Genomic DNA, 19,997 nt, shown 5'->3' on the forward strand with positions numbered 1-19,997 from the left:
ACTCAACAACTAGCACACGTCACGTGGCTGTTGGCAGGAGGCCGAAGCTCCTCTTCACATGGACCTCTTTATAGGGCTGCTCGTGGTGTGTTGGTTGGCTTCTCACAAAGTAAGCAGTGAGAGAGCAAAGAGAGAGATGGAGAGAAATGGAGAGAAGGAGAGAGAGAAAAGGAGAAAGGGGAGGGTGAGCTGCCAAGAAGCCAAGATGAAAGCCACAAAGGAGGGACTGAGGGGCAGTCAGAGGCTGTGGGTCATCACAGAAAGACATGAAGGTGAATCCTGAACTGGTCTTGGGATGGAGAGGATGGCTGGGAGAGCAGTTGGGAAGATAGAGTCTCCTTCTGATGGTGGAGGTGAAGCGGAGTTAGGGAAAGGGAGGTGGTCAGATTTAGGGATGAGAGAGCTCTGCGAAGTCAGCATGTCTTTAAGAAGTGGGGGTTGTCTGGAATTTGGTGCATCAGCTTGTGATGCTTAAGGCAATACTGAGGATGGGAAGTTCTCCTTGGTAGCCAAGTTGAATCACATGATTCAGAATCTGCCTCTTTTAGGAGGGGCAGTCAGCCTTGCGATTAAGACTCCGACTGCTGGGGACTTCCCTGGTGGTCCAGCCGTTAAGAATCCACCTTCTAGTGCAGGGGATGACGGTTTGATCCCTGGTCAGGAGACTAGGATCCCACCTATCTCGGGGCAGCTAAAGCTTCACCCTTCAACTAGAGAGAAGCCTGAAAACCACAACTAAGACCCAACACAGCCAAAAAATAAATAAATATTTTTTTAAAAAAAGACTCAGCCTGTTGCCTGGGTTTCGGTTCCAGTGCTACTCAGCTGGGCAAGTGGTTTAAATGCCCTATTTCCCTATCTTTAGAATGGAAATTCTACCAGTATCTACTTCATAGGGTTGTTGTGAAAAGAAACCAGTTAACTGGTATTTTCCAGACCTGCCATTCCAGACCCAGAGAGACCTCTGAGTTTTGGGGCTAGCTAACATTCCTTCCTCTTCTTTGGGTAACTTGCCTTGATTTTCCTTGAGGAGTCCCTCACCCACTCTCAGGTTGCAGAGATTTCCCTCTGCTCTAGTTCTGTGCTGTGGCGTTTCACTGTTTTATCTATTACCCCAAAGTTTCATGATGAACTTACGTGTCTCTCTCTCTCTCGGCTACTGGACTGGGAGTTGCCAGTCCAGATCCGTTCCACTTTCTTGATGTAAAATCATCTTGATTGTCCTTTTGGGAAGCACTCCTTCCCCACTCTCAGTTCAGGAGGGTCTGACTCCCCTTCCCACATGCCTGGTGAGCATATGACACAGGTTTGACCAATGAGTACTATATAGCATCACCTTGGTGATGGTGATTGGTTCAGGGATGGGCACATGGTCCAAACTTGGCCAATCAGAATAATTCCTGAGTGTTAGCTGGTACTATTAAGAAAAAATATAACCTTATTATAGGGATTGAAGAGCTGGCAGGGGATCAAGCTGGACACACCAAGGACTATCTTTGCCAACAACTTGGGGGAAAGAATGCTGAGAATGAAGCCAACATGGAGGAGAGTGAAACAGAGCAAGAGGGATGGTAATGACTTTACTGTTTCTAAATCCCTTGATCAAGCTATATCTGAAGTTAGCTAATCCTAAGGTTTCTAGTTATGTGAGTCAATAAATTCCCCTTCTTACTTAAACCAATTTGAGCTAAATTTCCTGTCATTTGCACTGAAAATGGTCCCAATATGCACATCTTCCAGGGAAAGAGGATGATTTACTGTAAATCCTTACCACAGAAGCTAATTTGTTTGCAGCAGAACGTTGCTGTAAGAGAGCAGGGCTGATATTCTTAGAAATCAGAGCTCTTGGCTTTCTGCCCTCTATTTGTAAAAGATGGTGCAGCAAACCCTCTAACCTTTCTGCCTTATGTAATGGGTTTGCCCATCCCCCAGGAAGTTCATCAAGGTCTAGTTGTTCCCCATATTACTGCTAGGATCTTGAGTAAGTCACTTACCCTCTCTAAGCCTCAACTTCCTTATCTGTAAAATGGATATATTAATAGTACCTAAAGTTTTAGGAAAGAGTAAAATAATATATGTTAAGTATTAGGACAGAGCTGGGTATATAGTAAGTACCCAATAAAACTATAGCCATTTATAATTGTTGTTAGATGAACGATCTTCTGTGGGCCCATTATTATTCAAAGATCTGTGAGAAGATATACCCGGAGTATGATATGCCTGCCTGATATCTCAGGAATCTTCATGGAGGAAAATGGCTTGATCTGGCCTTTCAAGGATTCACCCCAATTTAAAAATATAAATAAATAGATGGGCTTCTTAGACAGAGTGGACAGAAACACAAACCAATGAACTATTATTATATAAACAAGAATGCAGAAGCATGAAGAGGTTAATCATTGGCCCAAGACCACTTTGGTCCTAAGTGGGGACACAGGATTGGTGTGTCTGTATCCAGAGCCCACATTCCTAATCACTCTGCGAGTAACCCAAGTGTTACTTGCTAAATCATGTCCGCCTCTTTGTGACCCCAAGGACGTGTAGCCCACCAGGCTCCTCTGTCCATGAGATTCTCCAGGCAAGAATAGTGGAGTGGGTTGCCATTCCCTTTTCCAGGGGATCTTCCTGACCCAGGGATCAATCGTGGGTCTCCTGCATAGCAGGCAGTTTACCATCTGAGCCACCAGGGAAGCCTAACCACTCTGCAAATACTATTACTGATTTTAAAAACAAACGAGAAGAACAACAGCAGTTATTGAGGTCACATGGCTGAAAACTCAAATGATGACAAAGATGTAAAAGAAAAGGCATGGAGATCACCCATGTAGCCAGGGCTAGAGCCCAGCTCTCTGGGCTCTGGTCCTCAAGGAGTTAAACCCTTTGTTCTGTGATCGTGGTCAGGCCCAGGCAAGGGAATCTGGGAGAGGAAGGCGACAGGCCAGCTGAGGGAGGGGTAGACAGCTCCAGGCAGCTGGTGCCACTGGGGGCTGTGGCCAGCTGTCTCCCACTGACCAGGCCAGGCACCCCCAGGCCTCTCACAGGCGAGGCCCAACAGCTGTGGGAGGGGAAGGGTGCCTGTCGCTTCAGTGGACCCGCAGAGCTGGCCAGTGACCCCGAGGTGAAAGCTTTGCCCGCCGGCTCCTCAGCCTCCTGACTCGCCATCTGTCTCGTGGCCTGGAAGTGCCATTTCAGATCGTTCCCTTCGGTGTAAATGGGGAAACAACTCTGAAATAGACAGTGGGCACTGTGCAAGACACAGCATCTTTCAAAAGCCCTGGTCCCACAGGCTGCCAAAGGGTATTTGGTGGAGAAGGCTGGTTGGGGGTGTCATCAAAGAGATGGTGTGGTGAGAAGACTGTGCCTTGGGACCCCAGGGGCCCGGGTTTGAATCCTGAGTCTGGGCAAGCCCCCTCACTGGATCACATGTCATGTATGTCTTTCTTGAAGTGGCACTGGAAGGATTTAGTGAGATGATGTTGATTACACACAATGTCTAAAACCAAACTCCTAGGTTCATATCCTTAGCTGTGGCTTTGGCAGGCATCAGTAATGCCTAACACGGCTCCCGAGCCGTGTTAGGCACTACTGACAGGCAGGCTCTGTAATCTTTCTGGGGCTTAGTTTCTAAAATTTCTAGAATAGGGTGACAATTTTGTTGCTGTTTAGTAATTAAGTTGTGCCTGACTTCTTTGCAACCCCAAGGACTGTAGCCCTGCCAGGCTCCTCTGTCCATGGGATTTCATCTATCAGGCTAAGAAAATAAAGACACTTCCCCTAGGGTAAGGAAATAGATGCACTCTTTTTAAAAAAGATTTTTTATTTGGCTGCACCAAGCTCTTAGTTGTGGCATGGGAGGTCTTAGTTGTAGCATGTGAATCTAGTTCCCTGACCACGGGTCAAACCCGGGCCCCCTTCATTGGGAATGCAGAGTCTTAGCCACTGGACCACCAGGGAAGCCCCAGTGCACTCTGTGTAGAACTTTAGTAAGCACTGTTAAGAGAGGCCGTTTGTCCTGGTGAGTAATTCCACTACCTGCCAGCTGTGACCCGAAGCAAGTGACTTCTCCTCTCTGTGCCTCTGTTTTCCTCATTTGTAATGTGGAGCTCCTCATAGCCCCTTCCTCAAAGGCTTGTTGTAAGGACTAGAGGAAATATGGTAAAAGCCCCTGGAGAATAGTGGTGAGCACACTGTAGACGTCAGCCCTTAATGTTATGAAAGTGCTTGTCGATCGTGAAGTTGATTGTGACTAGAGTTCTTGTGTTACTGACATTCTTTCTAGAAAATTCCTCACCAAAGAGGGCACAATAGACAAGCCAAGGAAAGGCACCATGTTATAACAGAAAGACCTCCTTAAAAGATGAGGAGTAGGGCAAGGGGCCCACTGATTTCAGGGGACATTTTCTGTGTCCTTGAGAGAACCTAAGAGTTGAATTCATGCAGCTCCAGAATGGAACCTCTTGAAGGCCTCCAACAACCAGCTGTGCAGCCTTGAAGATGTACTTAAAGCCGAATTAAGTGTGCGCAGGTCTCTGGGGAGAGAGACCTGCTAGGCTGAGGCCCCTCTCTGTTGCTAGCTCTGTGACCTTGGGCAGGAGCAGATGATTTAACCTCCCTCTCATCTGTGAGAGGAAGACCCCAGCAGACTTGCCTCACAGAGAGGATTCTGTGAGTGAGTCCTCGTGGGGCGGTGGTTCCTAACCAGGGGTGACTTTTTCCCCCTACCTGCAGTCGACATTTAATAGTGTCTGCAGGCATCTTCGTCAAGCTGAGAAGAGGTTAGAGTGAGTATATGCTATAGAGTGAGTATATGTTATAGAGGTTCCAGTGAGTAAAGGCCAGGGATGCTGCTAAACATCCTACAGTACCCAGGACAGCCCCCAGCAGAGAATTATCCAGCCCCAAATGTCAAAAGAAATCCTGACCGAGTGTACGGTTTCAGCACAGTGCTGTTAAATGGTAAAGGCTCATATTTGTTGAAGACTTAAAAAAACTTGCTCTCTCCATCTCAGCTTTATTCTAGCGTGGAGAGGATGTATGTGTGTGTGTGTGTGTGTGTGTGTGTGTGTATACACCTCACAGATTTGTCATGAAATTTAAGGGGAAAAAAATCTATGGAAGTTCCCAGCCCAAGGCATGACCCCTTCTGGACCGGGTCACAGTTGTCAGCTGTTGAATGAACGTGGCAATCAGGGGGCACAGAGTCCCAGATCTGAAATTGGGGAGTCAGCATGAATTTCTTCCCAGTTCAAACTGTTTTCTCCCTGAAGGATTTCAAGGGTGACATGTACCCAGAGAAAGAAGGCTGGCAGCAGAGTGAACAGAAGGAATCTAGGATCAATTTGACCTCTGGGGTTCCCCCGCTTCCCAGATTTCTAAAGCTGTAAGAATTTTAAGGGGAGCTTAATCCACGTGTTGTTGCCTGTTTGTGATTCCTCAAGTCACCTCTCTGTTAATAGAACCTCTGAGGATCAAAGCCATTTTTTTTTTTCTTTTACTTTTCTCTCTCTCTCTCTCCTCTTTTCTTTGTCTTTAAAAGGATGTCTTTCCTCTCAAGTACAGGAAGTTGGCTCGGGCCAAAAACAAAACAGGGTGGTTGCTGAAAGCTCTCAGGGTCAGCGTGGAGCCTCCCAATGCTCCCTGAGCAGGTTTCTAACCAGAAACCTCCTCCCTGTTCTGTCTTCTTCTCTGGCTGGGTCCCAGTAGTAGTAGTAGTAGTAGTAGTAGTAGTAGTAGTTTAGTCGCTCAGTCGTGTCCAGCTCTTTGTGACCCCATGAATCGCAGCACGCCAGGCCTCCCTGTCTATCACCAACTCCCGGAGTTCACTTAAATTCACATCCATCGAGTCGGTGATGCCATCCAGCCATCTCATCCTCTGTCATCCCCTTCTCCTCCTGCCCCCAATCCCTCCCAGCATCAGGGTCTAATGAGTCAGCTCTTCGCATGAGGTAGCCAAAGTATTGGAGTTTCAGCTTTAGCATCATTCCTTCCAATGAACACTCAGGACTGATCTCCTTTAGGATGGACTGGTTGGATCCCCTTGCAGTCCAAGGGACTCTCAAGAGTCTTCTCCAACACCACAGCTTAAAAGCATCAATTCTTCAGCTTTCTTCACAGTCCAACTCTCACATCCATACATGACCACAGGAAAAACCATAGCCTTGACTAGACAGACCTTTGTTGGCAAAGTAATGTCTCTGCTTTTGAATATGCTATCTAGGTTGGTCATAACTTTCCTTCCAAGGGTCCCAGTAGGACCTGTCAAATAATTAGTGCTCAGAAAAGTTTGTTATGTCGGTGACTTGTATTAGTCTGTTTGGGCGGCTGTCACAAGTTACCATAGGCTGGGTGGCTTAAACAATAAATGTTTACTTCTCCCAGTTCTAGGGGCTAGAAGTCCAAGGTCAAGGCAGATTTGAAGTCAAGTAAGAGTTCGTTTCTTGAGTGACCATTTTCTCATTGTGTTCCCACCTGTCAGAAGGGGCCTGGGAGCTCTCTTGGATTTCTCTTAAAGGGGAGCCAGTCCCATTTAGCAGGGCTTCACCCTCATGACCTAATCACCTTCCAAAGGCCCCACCTCTGGATATGACCACACTGGGGGTCATGTTTCAACATATGGATTTTGGGAGAGGCAGAAACTTTCATATTATAGCATGTCTCAGATCTTACCTAATTGATGCCAACTGTGCACTGAGAAGAGGCATCAGGTAGGAAGGGAGGGGAGCATGAAGGGTAATGATGCAGGCTTTACCATCTCTTAGCAATTCTTTTGAAAAAAATATAGTTCTTTGAAAATGTATGCCCCTGCGATAGCCATGGGAAAATTCCTCCTTTATCTAGATGGCCTTCACTTCCCTGGGCCTCAGTTTCCTCATCTGTAAAATCGAGCTAATTATAGAATTTGCATAATATTGTGGATTCAGTGAGATCGCCTATGTAAAGTGCCTACAATAATGTCTGCTGTTTCCTAAATGCCGTGTAAGAATTGGCCAGGGTGGCCGGACTCTGAGTGCCGATCTGGGGGATTTTTAGAAAGCTCAATCTTCTTGTTTTGTTCTGTTTTTTAACCAACCCCAAGGCATCTCAGAGAGTTCAGCAGCCTGTCTTACACCTCAGCGCTTGATGATTTTGAACAGGGTCTGCCTTTCACCCCTGCGGCTGGCTGGGCCCCACTGGGCGTGTTCCCGGAAGGGTGCCTCATCGTTCCTATCTGCCTGGTCACTGGTTGTCGCAAGCTCTTGATGTAATGATTGGGTGTTTTGCTTTAGATTTCCAGACCTTAGGCAGGCTCCACTGCGGAGGGTGGAGGCGCTGGGACCGTCAGATCAAACCAGCAGCTGTTGAGTCTCACAGCATGGAAGATGCTAAGCTGCCCTTCTCTGGGCTGAGGTCCGGCACGCAGGCTCTTGTGTACCTGCAGTGAGGGCTGACTTGGAACCCAGGTGGTCGGGGCACAGAACACCCTGAGCGCTGAGGACCTCAAGAATAAGTGTTGACCTTCGGATCTGGGTACCTTTCCCCAGTGCAAGTTAGAGTCTTATGGTCAGGGTTGGCTTTTCTCCAGTGCCTGCTTATGTTTGAACTTGTTCCTCCCCTGGACTCACCCATTGGTTCCCTGTAAGACCATCCGACCCTCTACCAAGATGGGCCATTGGTGAAGAAAACTCCTCTCTCCTTACTTCTAAGCTCAGAACCCTGGGTGTTCTTGCCTGTGGAGATGGGGTGCGTGGCTCTGTGTTTTATTACTATTTATTGTTCTTGTTATTTTAACATTTACGGAGCACGTCTTAGCTGTGAACTCATTTCTTGGGCGTCACTGCGGTCGAAATCTCTCCAGGGTGCAGGGCCAGAGGTTACTTTGATTCGTTTTTGGCTTTTGCCCTATTTAATTTATTAAAAATATTGTTCTGCTTGGGGCTCCCTTTGTTCTAAGGACTTTTCTGGAGATGGCTCTGAGTCCACCCTAAGCCTCCAAACACCATTGTTTGAACATAAGCCTGGGCATACTTGCAGCCAAGAATCGGCAAACATTTTTTGTAAAGAGCCAGATAATAAATGTTTTGGGCTTTGTAGTCCAATGATCTCTTTTGCAACTATTCAGTTTTAACTGCCATCACATGACAGCAACCATAGACAACACCTAAACTAACAAAATTTTATGAAAACAGAAGGCAGCTAGAATTTGGCCCAGGAGTAGGAGCTTACTGAATCCTAATGTAGATGATGCGGTTCTTGTTCTTCTAATAGAAACTCATCTTTAGTTCTTCTGTGGATCTCAAATATAAGTGCTTCCATTTCAACCAGTTTCTACTTCTTTGTTTGATCCCCTTGAGCAGGGGCCAGAAAACTGCAGCCCATAGGCCAAATCTGGCCAGATAACTATTTTGTCAATAAAGTTTTATTGGAACACACAGTCATACCCATTCACTTCTGTATGGTCTGTGACTGCCTTCGCCCTATCACAGGCAGTGTTGAATAGTTGTGACAGAGACCTCTGGGCCTCCAAAGCCTGAAATATTTAATATCTAGCCCTTCACAGAAAATGTTTGCTGACCCCTGCTCTAGAAAGATGGAGAAGAGCTGGAAAACACCATTTCTTTTCATGGGGCTTCCCCAGTGGTCCAGCGGTTAAGACTCTACCTTCTAATGCAGAGGGTGTGACTTCAGTCTTTGGTCAGGGAATTAAGGTCCCACGACTCAGGTCCCACATGAGAGTATGGTCAAAATATTTTAAAATAAATAAACTTAACTTCTTAGACCTTTCCCTCCAAGTTCTCCTTTTTAGTCCTCCAAATTGTTTCAGTTCAGTTCAATCCAGTTCAGTCGCTCAGTCGTGTCCGACTCTTTGCGACCCTATGGTAAATCCATAGTTAGTATTAATTTTATTCCCTCCCTTCCTTTCTTCCTTCCATCACAGTAAGTTCAGTTCCGTTCAGTTCAGTCGCTCAGTCATGTCTGACTCTTTGCATCCCCATGAATCGCAGCACGCCAGGCCTCCCTGTCCATCACCAACTCCTGGAGTTCACTCAGACTTATGTCCATCGAGTCAGTGATGCCATCCAGCCATCTCATCTTTTAGATGTTCTTTTTTGGACCCGAAGTTTTTTCCAAAGTTCCATAGTATTGGCTCTAAAAACTTTTGACCATGATTCTCAGTAAGAAATGTATGTATTATGATCTTGTAATGACATAAGAAAGAAAAACCACATGTGTACAGAGAAGACACGGCTCCCACCAGCACCACCACCACACAGAATTTTGTTCAGTCACTTAAGTCATGTCTGACTTTTTGTGACCCCATGGACTGCAGCATGCCAGGCTTCCCTGTCCTCCACTGTCTCCCAGAGCTTGCTCAAACTCTTGTCCATTGAGTTGATGATGCCATCCAACCATCTCATCCTCTGTCATCCCCTTCTCCTCCTGCCTTCAATCTTTCCCAGCATCAGGGTCTTTTCAAATGAGTCAGATCTTTGCATCAGGTGGCCAAAGTGTTGGAGCTTCAGCTTCAGCATGAATACACAAGGTACATATATAAATAAAAGTCTCAGTAAGCAATACTGACTCTTACTGCATGCAGTACATGCTCGTATTTTCTATTAATATCAGTCAAGATAGGCTTGACTCTGCTGTAGTAATAAATAGCCCCAAATCTGAGTGACTATAAGTCAACAGATACTTGTTTGCTGTTTTTGTTCTGCATCCCTCCTGGGTTTCTGGTGACTCTGAAGCTATAGAACATCATACACTGGTTCTCTAAGCCTCTGTCCAGAAGGGTCCATCGTCATTTCCTTTAACATTTCTTTGGCCAAAGTAACTCATGTTTCTATAACTTTAAACAGGATAAAGAGGCATGGTACTAGCCAAAAGACAAACCTGACCTATTTGATGAACAGCACATTACCTTATTAGTTATCTCAAAGACAGGGTTTTAAATTGCAGTTGGCATTTGAGACTCTGTTTTTAAGGGGTTAAGGGACAGGGAGGCCTGGTGTGCTGCAATTCATGGGGTCACAAAGAGTCGGACACGACTGACCGGCTGAACTGAAGTGAAGCGTTTAGTGTGGAAATGTACCATAATGTACTCCACAAGGCATTACCAAAAACATAGATGGCCAATTTCTTTTTATGGAAAGATCTGAAATAAAGAGAGAAACTAGAGGAGTAGGATGGGTTTAATGCTTTAGAAACTGTCCCAAATATAAGTGGGACTAAACCTACTCTCATAGTCAAGACAAGTTACATGTGACAGAAAACCCAATTAAGACTGACTTAGAGAGTAAAGGGACTTCATAGGCTCAAGGAACTGAGAGTTCAGATTTAGATCTACATTCAGGTATAGCTGGTTCAGGGTTCAGGTGAGCCAATCAGGATTCCAGGTGCTTTCTGCCTCTTGATTTTATTTTCCATTTTGGGGGCTTAATCTTCAGACTGCATGTAGAGCTAGATGGTAGAGGTATCTCCATCCCCACATCTTCTCAGGCACATAGTAGCTGCTCAGTAAATATTTACTTATTTTTGTCCGTGCTGGGTCTTCATTGCTGCATGGGCTCTTCACTAGTTTCGGTGAGTGAAAACTACTCTCTGGCTGTGGTTCATGGGCTTCTCGTTGCAGTGGCTTCTCTTGCCGTAGAGCACAGGATCTGCGGGGATCCAGCCCGGTGGATCCAGGGGTTTCGAAGGGGAGACGGCTTCGGGGATCAGGAAACAACAGCTTACTTAAATGTTTATTAAAGATATAAAAGTGGTTAAATAAGGATAGCTCAGTGAGGAAATTCAGTGGAGAAAAGAGGCTGAATAATTCAGCCAGAAGGTGAGAGAAAGAACGACATGGGGAGACCAAGCTTCAGTGAACAAGGCCCGCACTTTATTTTCCAAAGTAGTTTTTATACCTTAAGTTATGCATAGAGGATAATGGGGGAAGGGGTAGAGTCATGCAGTAAGCCAGGCTTTCTTCCTGCAAACTTATCATATGCAAAAGTTTAGGTGATTTGCATCATCTTCTGGCCTGGAGGCCTGTTAACATTTTAAGACCCTTTCTTCAGAAAACTTATTTTTCTCTAAAGGTGATTAGTCAGGTGCCACCCTCCAAAAGCATTAGATAAAGTTGCATTCCTATAGGGCAAAGGTGTGGTGGGCTATAACAAGAAAAAGAAGTAACTCAAGGGTCCAAGGTTACAAACATTAAAGCTACTACTTACACCAATTATATTAATCAATACACTGCCAGGGACACAGCAGGTAAGGGATATGGAGACTTAGCAGCAAACATTGGCCCAACAAGTGAAAAACCCTTCACCAATACAATTTCTAATCAATCTTTTAACTGCTCAAAGGAATCTGTATTTAGACAGTTTAGAACATCTCATGCCTCTCACAGTTGGGAGGCTCTGAGCAAATCACATGTGGCCGGAAAAACCTATTCAGGCAGGCTAGAGGACTTCCAAAGGAGTTTGTAGGTTGAAACACAATCACCCCCAGGAACTTTATTAACTGGAGCTGTAAGTTAACTCTTTTTTTCAGAGAGAGGTAGTGGGGAACAACCTCCCGTAAAGTCAGAGGTGTAGGTGAAAGCACAAAGCAGAAAGTAGGCAGACTCTGGTTTTGGGGGTAGATGCTTGAGAATTTCCAAGGGGACTCCTGAGGCTCGATCCCGCCTTTGCGTGTGCCGAGCCTCCTTCCTCATGACCTTTGCCACAAGTGGAGCTCCTCACCGCCGGCTCCTGGCAAGGACCTAGGATGCTGGTTCCAGTCGTTGTATCTCCCTGCCGTAGAGCACAGGAGTTGGGGCACACGGGCTTAGTTGCTCCACAGCATGCGGGATCTTCCTGGATCAAGGATCAAAGCCGTGTCTCCTGCATCGGCAGGAGGATTCTTATCCCCTGAGCCACCAGGGAAGCCTGTAAATATTTACTGAATGAACAGACTACTAAGATTGGTTCGAACGGTTGGTACTTTTGTTCAAGTGTTAAGTTGATACCTATTTTAAGACTTGTGTGCATTGGTCAGTGGATGGCACAGAGGGAAATGGTGAGACAAGTTGCTCTGTTTTTGGATGCACTGGGTCTTCCTTGCAGTGCGTGGGCTTCTCTAGTTGTGACGCTTGGGCTCCAGAGCACGTGGGCTCAGTAGTTGTGGTGTGCTGGCGTAGTTGCCCCACAGCAGGTGGAATCTTAGTTCCCTGACCAGGGATTGAACCCGTGTCCCCTGCTTTGGAAGACAGATTATTCGTCACTGGACCACCAGGGAAGTCCCAAAGCAAATTGCTTTGATTGCAGTCTTGACTGCATCACTTATTCACCATGTGGCTTTGGGCAAGGGTCTCAGCCTCTGCGCCCCTTAGTTCTACATCTGCAGAATGGAAGCTAAGAGTTGCCCAGAAGTTCAAATGAGGTCGTAGTAATATTTACTACTTCCTGACAGCTCCCCAAGAGTCACACACTGTCCTCTGGTGTTTACACGAATTATTGAACCTTTACAACATTCCCTATGAAGTAGCTACTACAGTAACATGCATACACCACACAGGGAAAGCATAACACAGAGAAGCTGAGTGGCCTGTGCTCAGTGAGTGCTGGATCGGGTGTGCACCCAGTAGTCTGGTCCCAGAGCATGTGTTTTTATCAACTCTGAGTGCGTCGTGCCTGGTACAAAGCAAGCACTCAATAATTGAGATGACTATCAATGCTTGCTTATTTGAAGGTGATGGTGGATCATGGAGAGGCTGTGCACCAAGAAAAAGCGAAGCCCAGCCTCCACTACAGCTGCCGCCTGCCCCAAGCTGCTCCCTGGAGCTCACCTTCCACACAGTGTGTGACTGAGTCCTGCCAGTCCAGCCTGCTTATCCCTTGGGGCCCGAGGTATCCGCACTCACTGTCTAAGACCCTCACTCCAGGTCAGCCTCACTGGCATAGAAGCAGGGAATCCTAAGATATATATAGAAGTTACACCCCTAGTTAGTTTAAGATGCAGAGCCCAAGGCGTTTCCCCAGAGGAGTGAGGGTAAAGGAGTCACGCTGTATCTAAACACACAGAAAATGGAACTTCATCTGTATTTCCATTTTGTTCTATTTCAGTTTTGTACAACTCATGTAACTCATGTAACTCGATTTTCAGGCATCATCCTACTCTATGAGACCTGATGTTTGAAGTTACGGAACTCTATTTTTTGAAACGTTTTCACATTAAATAAAGTTTTACCATTATTTCTAATATTACAACTTGGGGGAACTTTTCTGGTGGTCCAGTGGTTGAGATGCCATGCTCCAAGGCAGGGGACACGGGTTTGATCCCTGGGCAGGGAACTAACATCCCACGTGCCACATGGTGTGGCCAAAAAGTAAAAATTAAAACAAAACAAAACAAAAGCTTGGCAGATGTGAAAGAGAGATAGTTGAGTAATCTTAATAGCTTAATGTTTCTCTGTGACTTAGTAATGTGCCACTGTTTGATGCTTTACATATACTAATTCACTTCATCTTCGTGATGATCCTCTGGGACAGGTTTCACGTTAAGCTCATGTTACAGATGGAAAAACTGAGGTCCCAGGGCTCAGTAACTCCCCAAGCTCACCTAGCGGGTAGGAGAGCCCACAGGCCGTGTCCATAACCTCCACACTAGGTTAACCCAGTTATGACATCCGACCCTAAGGAATTTGGTACGGTCACAGGTAGTGTTTGTGAAAAAAAGATCTTGGGGAACAGTTTTGTTTTCATGGTTGATAGAAAGAGCAGCAGCATAGAAGGAGCTCAACTATATTAAAAATAAATGAATATATGAACAAGTGGACTTGGGAGCAGGGGAAATGTCCCAAAACATTGACTTGGAACAGGACTTTTCAGCCTTGGATGTAGGGACACGTGATTGTGGTGGGGATGGCCCCATGCCTTGTAGGATGTTTTTTAGCATCCCTGGCCTCTATCCGCTAGTGCAGCCAGCACAACCACCTCCCAGTTGTAACAACCGAAAGTGGCTCTAGTTGTTGCCAAGTCTCCCATGGGATGTGCCATCATCCTGGTCGAGAACCATGTGGTTATAGATACTAAGATCTCAAGTGGCATCACAGTGCCATTTCTCCTTCTTTTTTCTTTTCTATGGCTTCCAAAGTTACTTTGAGAGGTAAGCTTAGATTACATAAATAAGTTGGAATAAAGAATCTCCTATTAGGAAAGATCATGTCTTGCTTGTTCAGAACCTTCCAGTGAATTCTGAGTATACTCAGCCTCACCAAGACTGACAAGACCCTGGTGTGGTCTGGCCTCTGGCTGCTTCTTGGCTGTGTTCTGTCCCCATTACTCTCACTCACCACATTCCAGCTGCTCTGTTATTCTTTCTGTTTTTCAGACACACCTGGCTCATTTCCACCTCAGGACCTTTGCATATGCTGCTCTGCCCAGTTGCTCATCCCTATCTCCTCTCTGCATCGCTTGTTAAGCCACATCAGGTGTCTGTTCAAATGTCACCTCCTCCGAGAAGCCTCCCCTGGTCACCCTGTCTGGAACAGTCATGTATCCTCCCTTGACTGTCTGTCTCTCCCACTAGAATGTCAACTCCTGGAGGGCTGGGACTGTGTTTCATTTACTGTTCCATCTCCAATCCCTGGAACAATGCTTGGCACATAGTTGAAGTTCAATAAATATTTGTGGAAGGAGGGAAGGAGAGAGATGGCAGGAAGGAGAGTTGGAGGAGAAAGGAAGGAACAAAGGGAGGGAGGAAGGAGAATAATTAAGAAAAATAAAATCAGTAAACTCAGGAGCTTATGGTAAAAGCACAACCTCACAACCCACACAGCTGTGTTTCTCTCTAAATTCCAACTCATTTTGAACTTGTGGTTTATGGACAAAAGATTTGCATAGCAAACAGGCTCCAGGCAGCTAGCTCCCTTGGAGAGAACACATTAATATGATTTTTATGCTGCCTCTTTCCAGAAATACCATGCTGATGAGTGACCTGTGTTAAAGCAGCAATAACATAAGTAGAGGCTCCTTCCTTGAGCTGGTGAGTGACGGAAGGACTCTTAAAATGTGTTGTCCCTCAAACACCAGGAAGCACCCAGAGCCACCGAGTCCTCCTCAAGGTCTCCTGCTCAGCCTTGAGCAGAGCTGTAGTTCACATCGCCCTTGACCTTGACCCAAAGGGAAACAAGCTCTGATGACAGTTCCTACAATGAGGCGTGTGTGATGCTGAACTGGTGTGATCTGCAGGCCGAACATTTTTAATAGACCGCTTATTCTGGGTTTTTTGTTTACTTGTTTGCCTTGCTTTTGGGTGGGGGGAGGAAGCAATGCCATACCTTCGGTTATTCCAAAGGTCAGAACGAGACGTCAGCATGTCCTAGTCCTGGGTTGATTCCCAGGCTCTGCTGGGTGAGCAGAAGGAGGTGGGGTTTTCTCTTCTCTTCTCTTTTCATCCTTTTGTTATATTGCTCACTTTCTCCAACGCTTGGCTCATGCTGTCAGTATACATGGTTTTGTTTGTTTTGTTTTGGCCAAGCCATGAGGGGTGTGGGATCTAGTGCCCTGACCAGGGAGCAAGCCTGCACCCCTGCATTGGAAACACAGAGTCTTAACTACAGGACCTTCAGGAAAGTCCTGAGTAAGCATACTTTTAATGAGCATCTACAGTGAGAGATGGTTGGATAGCATCACCGACTCAATGGACATGAATTTGAGCAAACCCCAGGAGATAGTGACGGACAGGGGAGCCTGGTGTGCTGCGGTCCGTGGGATCTCAAAGAGTCAGACACGACTTAGCAACTGAACAACAGCTGTGTTGCTAGCCAGCCCCAGCCTGGCGTTTAGAGAGTCTGAGGAGGTTTAAGAACTGTCCTCCACAATTTCTGCTTCACCAACAACCTTTATGCTCTTTGAGGCTCAAGTTTCTTGTGATTTTTTTCTTGTATTGGTTTTGTTTTGAATCACAGAAGTAATTAACAGGCTCATCATCAATTCCCAGGTTTCCTCGTAACAGGGCCACTTCTAATTGTTGGGTGTGTACACTTGCAGATGTGTTTTAATGTGTATGCAAACCATCATATGAAGTCATATAGTTTTCTTTTTTACAAAAATGAGATTGGACTTTGCACACCACAACTTCCTGCCTTCGACTTTTATATGGTGGACAAGTTTTCCATGTCAGACACTATCAGCTGGTTCACTGGCAGATACAGCATAATCTTTTTCCTTCCTCTGTTGGCTAACCAGTACAAGGATCAGCAAACTTTCTGTATATCCAGATAGTAAATATTTACACAGTCTTCACTGCAGCCGTTCAACCCTGTCAGCAACGTAGCATGAAAACAACCACGCTGCTGCTGCTGCTAAGTCGCTTCAGTCGTGTCCGACTCTGTGCGACCCCATAGACAGCAGCCCACCAGGCTCCCGCGTCCCTGGGATTCTCCAGGCAAGAACACTGGAGTGGGTTGCCATTTGCTTCCCCAGTGCATGAAAGTGAAAAGTCAAAGTGAAGTCGCTCAGTCGTGTCTGACTCTTTGCAACCTCATGGACTGCAGCCCACCAGGCTCCTCCATCCATGGGATTCTCCAGGCAAGAGGACTGGAGTGGGGTGCCACTGCCTTCTCCGGAAAACAACCGTAGAGAGGTGTAAGTCAAGGGGCATGGTTGTGTTGCAGTAAGACTGTATTTGCACACCAGGTAGTGGTGATCAGATTTGGCCTCCAGACCACAGTTTGCCAATCCCTGACTTTGTAGTCTTCTACATTTTTCTTCATACTCTTGTGTTCCTCAACACATGGATTTAGCTTTGGGTTTACTTGGGTTTTTAATTTTTTTCAATTTTGAGGGTTGAGAAGAAACAGGAGGAATTGCTGATTATGTTTAAATAATGTATTACATATGTTTAGCATCTTATTTTTTTTTTTGGTCAGTGATATTCATGGGATTGCCTTTAAGGCAGTTGATATCACTCTTATTTTCAATGGCTGTATAAAATTTCATGTAGTAGATAGACTGTCTGTATTGGTCTAGGTAATGCTAGCTGCTGTAACAGATAAATCATGTAGTCTGTGGCCTTAACACAATCACCATGCATTTCTGGCTCACTTAAAGACCAGTAACAGTAGTGGTGACCAGGTTTGGTGGTAGACCGTTTCCTGGTAGACTGGTATTCTGCCTGTGGTCTACTAGAGACCCAGGCTCCTTCTGTTGTGTAGCTCTGCCTCCTTTAGTGCCTCAGAGGCTAGTCCAATCAGCAGACGGATAAAGAAGGAGAGGGAATGATCGAGTGTTAAAGACTTCACCAGCCAGGCCTATACATCACACACAACGTTTCTGCTCATGGTTTATCGGCCAGAGCTCAGTCGTTGGCTGCGTGTGACGGCAGGGGCTTCCGTGGTGGCTCAGCAGGAAAGAACCCACCTGCCAATGCAGGTGGATATAGGTTTGATGTCTGGGTCAGGAAGATTCTCTGGAGAAGGAAATGGCAACCCGCTCTAGTATTCTTTCCTGGAAAACCCCATGGACCCTCCTGGTGGACTAGAGTCCACGGGGTCACAGAGAGGTGGACAAGATCTAGCGACTAAACAACAACAACCACAGTAACTGCACGGGAGGCTTGGAAATAGTCCAGATCTGTTTAGAAGGAAGAAAAGCTGGACTTCGGTAACCATGTAAGTATCTCTGCCTTAAGAACTCAGTGACTTGATTAAGCAGTTACAGTCTGGCTCAGTATAGAGCAAGCACTCAGCAGGTGCTACCTTGATGACTGTAAACGTGTGGCTTGGTACTGGTCTGACAGTCTAATGCTCTCAAGACTTAGTACATGAAAGTAATACACTGAGAAGTTTTCTAAGGATCTTTTAGGAATAAAGTGCATAAGTACCTCAGTTTGTAGCGTGTTCCAAACCAAAGCCCCTGCTCTCTCCTACCAGATTTCCTCCTATTGGCTGTGAACTCCACTGTCCACTCATGGTTCATGCTGAAGACTCCAAATTCTCACTGGCCTTCTTCCAGTCCCTCCCTTCTTGTATCCAGTTTCATCCATCGCTAAACATTTGTCCAAGTGGCTCAGAAATAGCTCTGGATCCACCCTAACATTTTATTCTCATCATCACACCCTTAGTTGTAACTTTGGTGTCTTTTGCCTAAGCTAGAACTTCTGTTAACAAAACCAGTCTACCTGTCCCTACCTGTCCCTACACCTCCCTCCACGCCACCCATCAAGATGCTGCCTGGGTAAGGTTTTCCAAAATTGTTTCTTTGCCCAACATTCTCCATGGGCTCTCCTGTCCCCAGAAGAGAAAGATTCAAGTGTGCAGCCAAGTCAACTGCATTTCTAGCCAATTTCCAATCATTGTTTAGGAGATGAGTTAGGCTGGGAGCCAAAACATGCCTGGTTGCAATAAAACTTCATGATATTTGGTGAATCTAAGCCCATGTTTTCTATAAGTATGAGAAAACCATGAACATACAGTTTTCCACTGACAGTTAATGTGAAGGTAGTAGCATTATGGGAATAAAAGATAATATTCCTATGCTTGGTCAATCACTCAGTCTTGTCTGACTCTTTGTGACATGGACTGTAGCATACCAGGCTTCCCTGTCCTTCACTCTCTCCCAGAGTTTGCCCAAACTCTTGTCCACTGAGTCAATGATGCCGTCCAACCATCTCATCCTCTGTCACCCACTGCTCCTCCTGCCCTCAATCTTACCCAGCATCAGGGTCTTTTCCAGTGAATTGGCACCTTGCATCAGGTGGCCTTGATCGGAGCTTCAGCTTCAGCCTCAGTCCTTCCAGTTAATATTCACAGTGATTTCCATTAGGATTGACTGGTTTGATCTCCTTGCAGTCCAAGGAACTCTTAAGAGTCTGCTCCAGTACCACAGTTCAAAAGCATCAATTCTTCGGTGCTCAGCCTTCTTTATGGTCCAACTCTCACATCCATACATGACTACTGGAAAAACCATAGCTTTGACTAGACAGACCTTTGTTGGCAAAGTAATGTATCTCCTTTTTAATATGCTGTCTAGGTTTGCCATAGCTTTTCTTCCAAGGAGCTAGCATCTTTTAATTTCATGGCTGCAGTCACCATCCACAGTGATTTTGAAGCCCAAGAAAATAAAGTCTGTCACTGTTTCCATTTGTTGCCTGTCTGTTTGCCATGAAGTGATGGGACCAGATGCCATGATCTTAGTTTTCTAAATGTTGAGTTTTAAACCAGCTTTTTAACTCTCCTCTTTTACCTTCTTCAAGAGGCCTTTTAATTCCTCCGTGCTTTCTGCCGTTAGAGTGGTGTCATCTACATATCTGAGATTTTTGTTATTTCTCCCAGCAATTTTGATTCCAGTTTGTAATTCTTCCAGTCTGGCATTTCAAGTGATGTATTCTGCGTATCAGTTAAATAAGCAGGGTGACAATATACAGCCTTGACGTACTCCTTTCCTAATTTTGAGCCATTCTGTTGTTCCATGTGTGGTTCTATTTTTGATTCTTGACCTGCATACAACAGTTGGAGAGTTCTGAAAAAACATGGTCCACTGGAGAAGGGAATGGCAAACCACTTCGTCATTCTTGCCTTCAACTCCATGAACAGTATGAAAAGGGGAAAAAAAGGCATTCCCACGAGGTGACCCATTTATTCCTTGACATCCAACACGTAGTAGATGCTTAGGAAATAAGTGTTGAATGAGCACATACGTGAAAATGGATCCAGCTGAGTCACAAAGACCTTTTTTTAAATGGACTATAGTTGATTTACAGGTCTTCCCTGGTGACTCAGTGGTTAAGAATCGCCTGCCAATGCAGAAGACTTGGGTTCAATCCCTGGGTCAGGAAGATCCCCTGGAGGAGGAAATGACAACCCACTCCAGTGTTCTTGCCTGGGAGATACCATGGAAAGAGGAGCCTGGCGGGCTACAGTCCATGGGGTCGCAAAAGAATAGGACACGACTTAGTGACTAAACAACAGCGTTGATTTACAATGCTATGTTAATTTCTACTCTACAGCCAAGTGACTCAGTTATATATGTATGTGTACATTCTTTTTT

General features: G+C 45.7%; 1 protein-coding gene across 3 annotated transcripts in view; it reads left to right on the top strand.

Annotated features, from left to right (window-relative positions):
• EYA2 (EYA transcriptional coactivator and phosphatase 2) overlaps positions 1 to 19,997 on the top strand; it is a 264,116-nt gene that overhangs the window by 34,810 nt on the left and 209,309 nt on the right. Inside the window, exon 1 of one of the 3 annotated variants that reach the window (XM_059892762.1) lies at positions 1,410 to 1,571. The exons of the other annotated variants lie outside the window; for them this stretch is intronic. Within the exon in view, the coding sequence (XP_059748745.1) occupies positions 1,540 to 1,571 (32 nt within the window). The 5' untranslated portion in view covers positions 1,410 to 1,539. Of the gene's footprint in view, positions 1 to 1,409; positions 1,572 to 19,997 lie in introns of those variants that run through there. 3 annotated transcript variants of the gene reach the window in all.

This window comes from Bos taurus, chromosome 13, assembly GCF_002263795.3.
Source record: "Bos taurus isolate L1 Dominette 01449 registration number 42190680 breed Hereford chromosome 13, ARS-UCD2.0, whole genome shotgun sequence".
NCBI lineage: Eukaryota > Metazoa > Chordata > Mammalia > Artiodactyla > Bovidae > Bos > Bos taurus.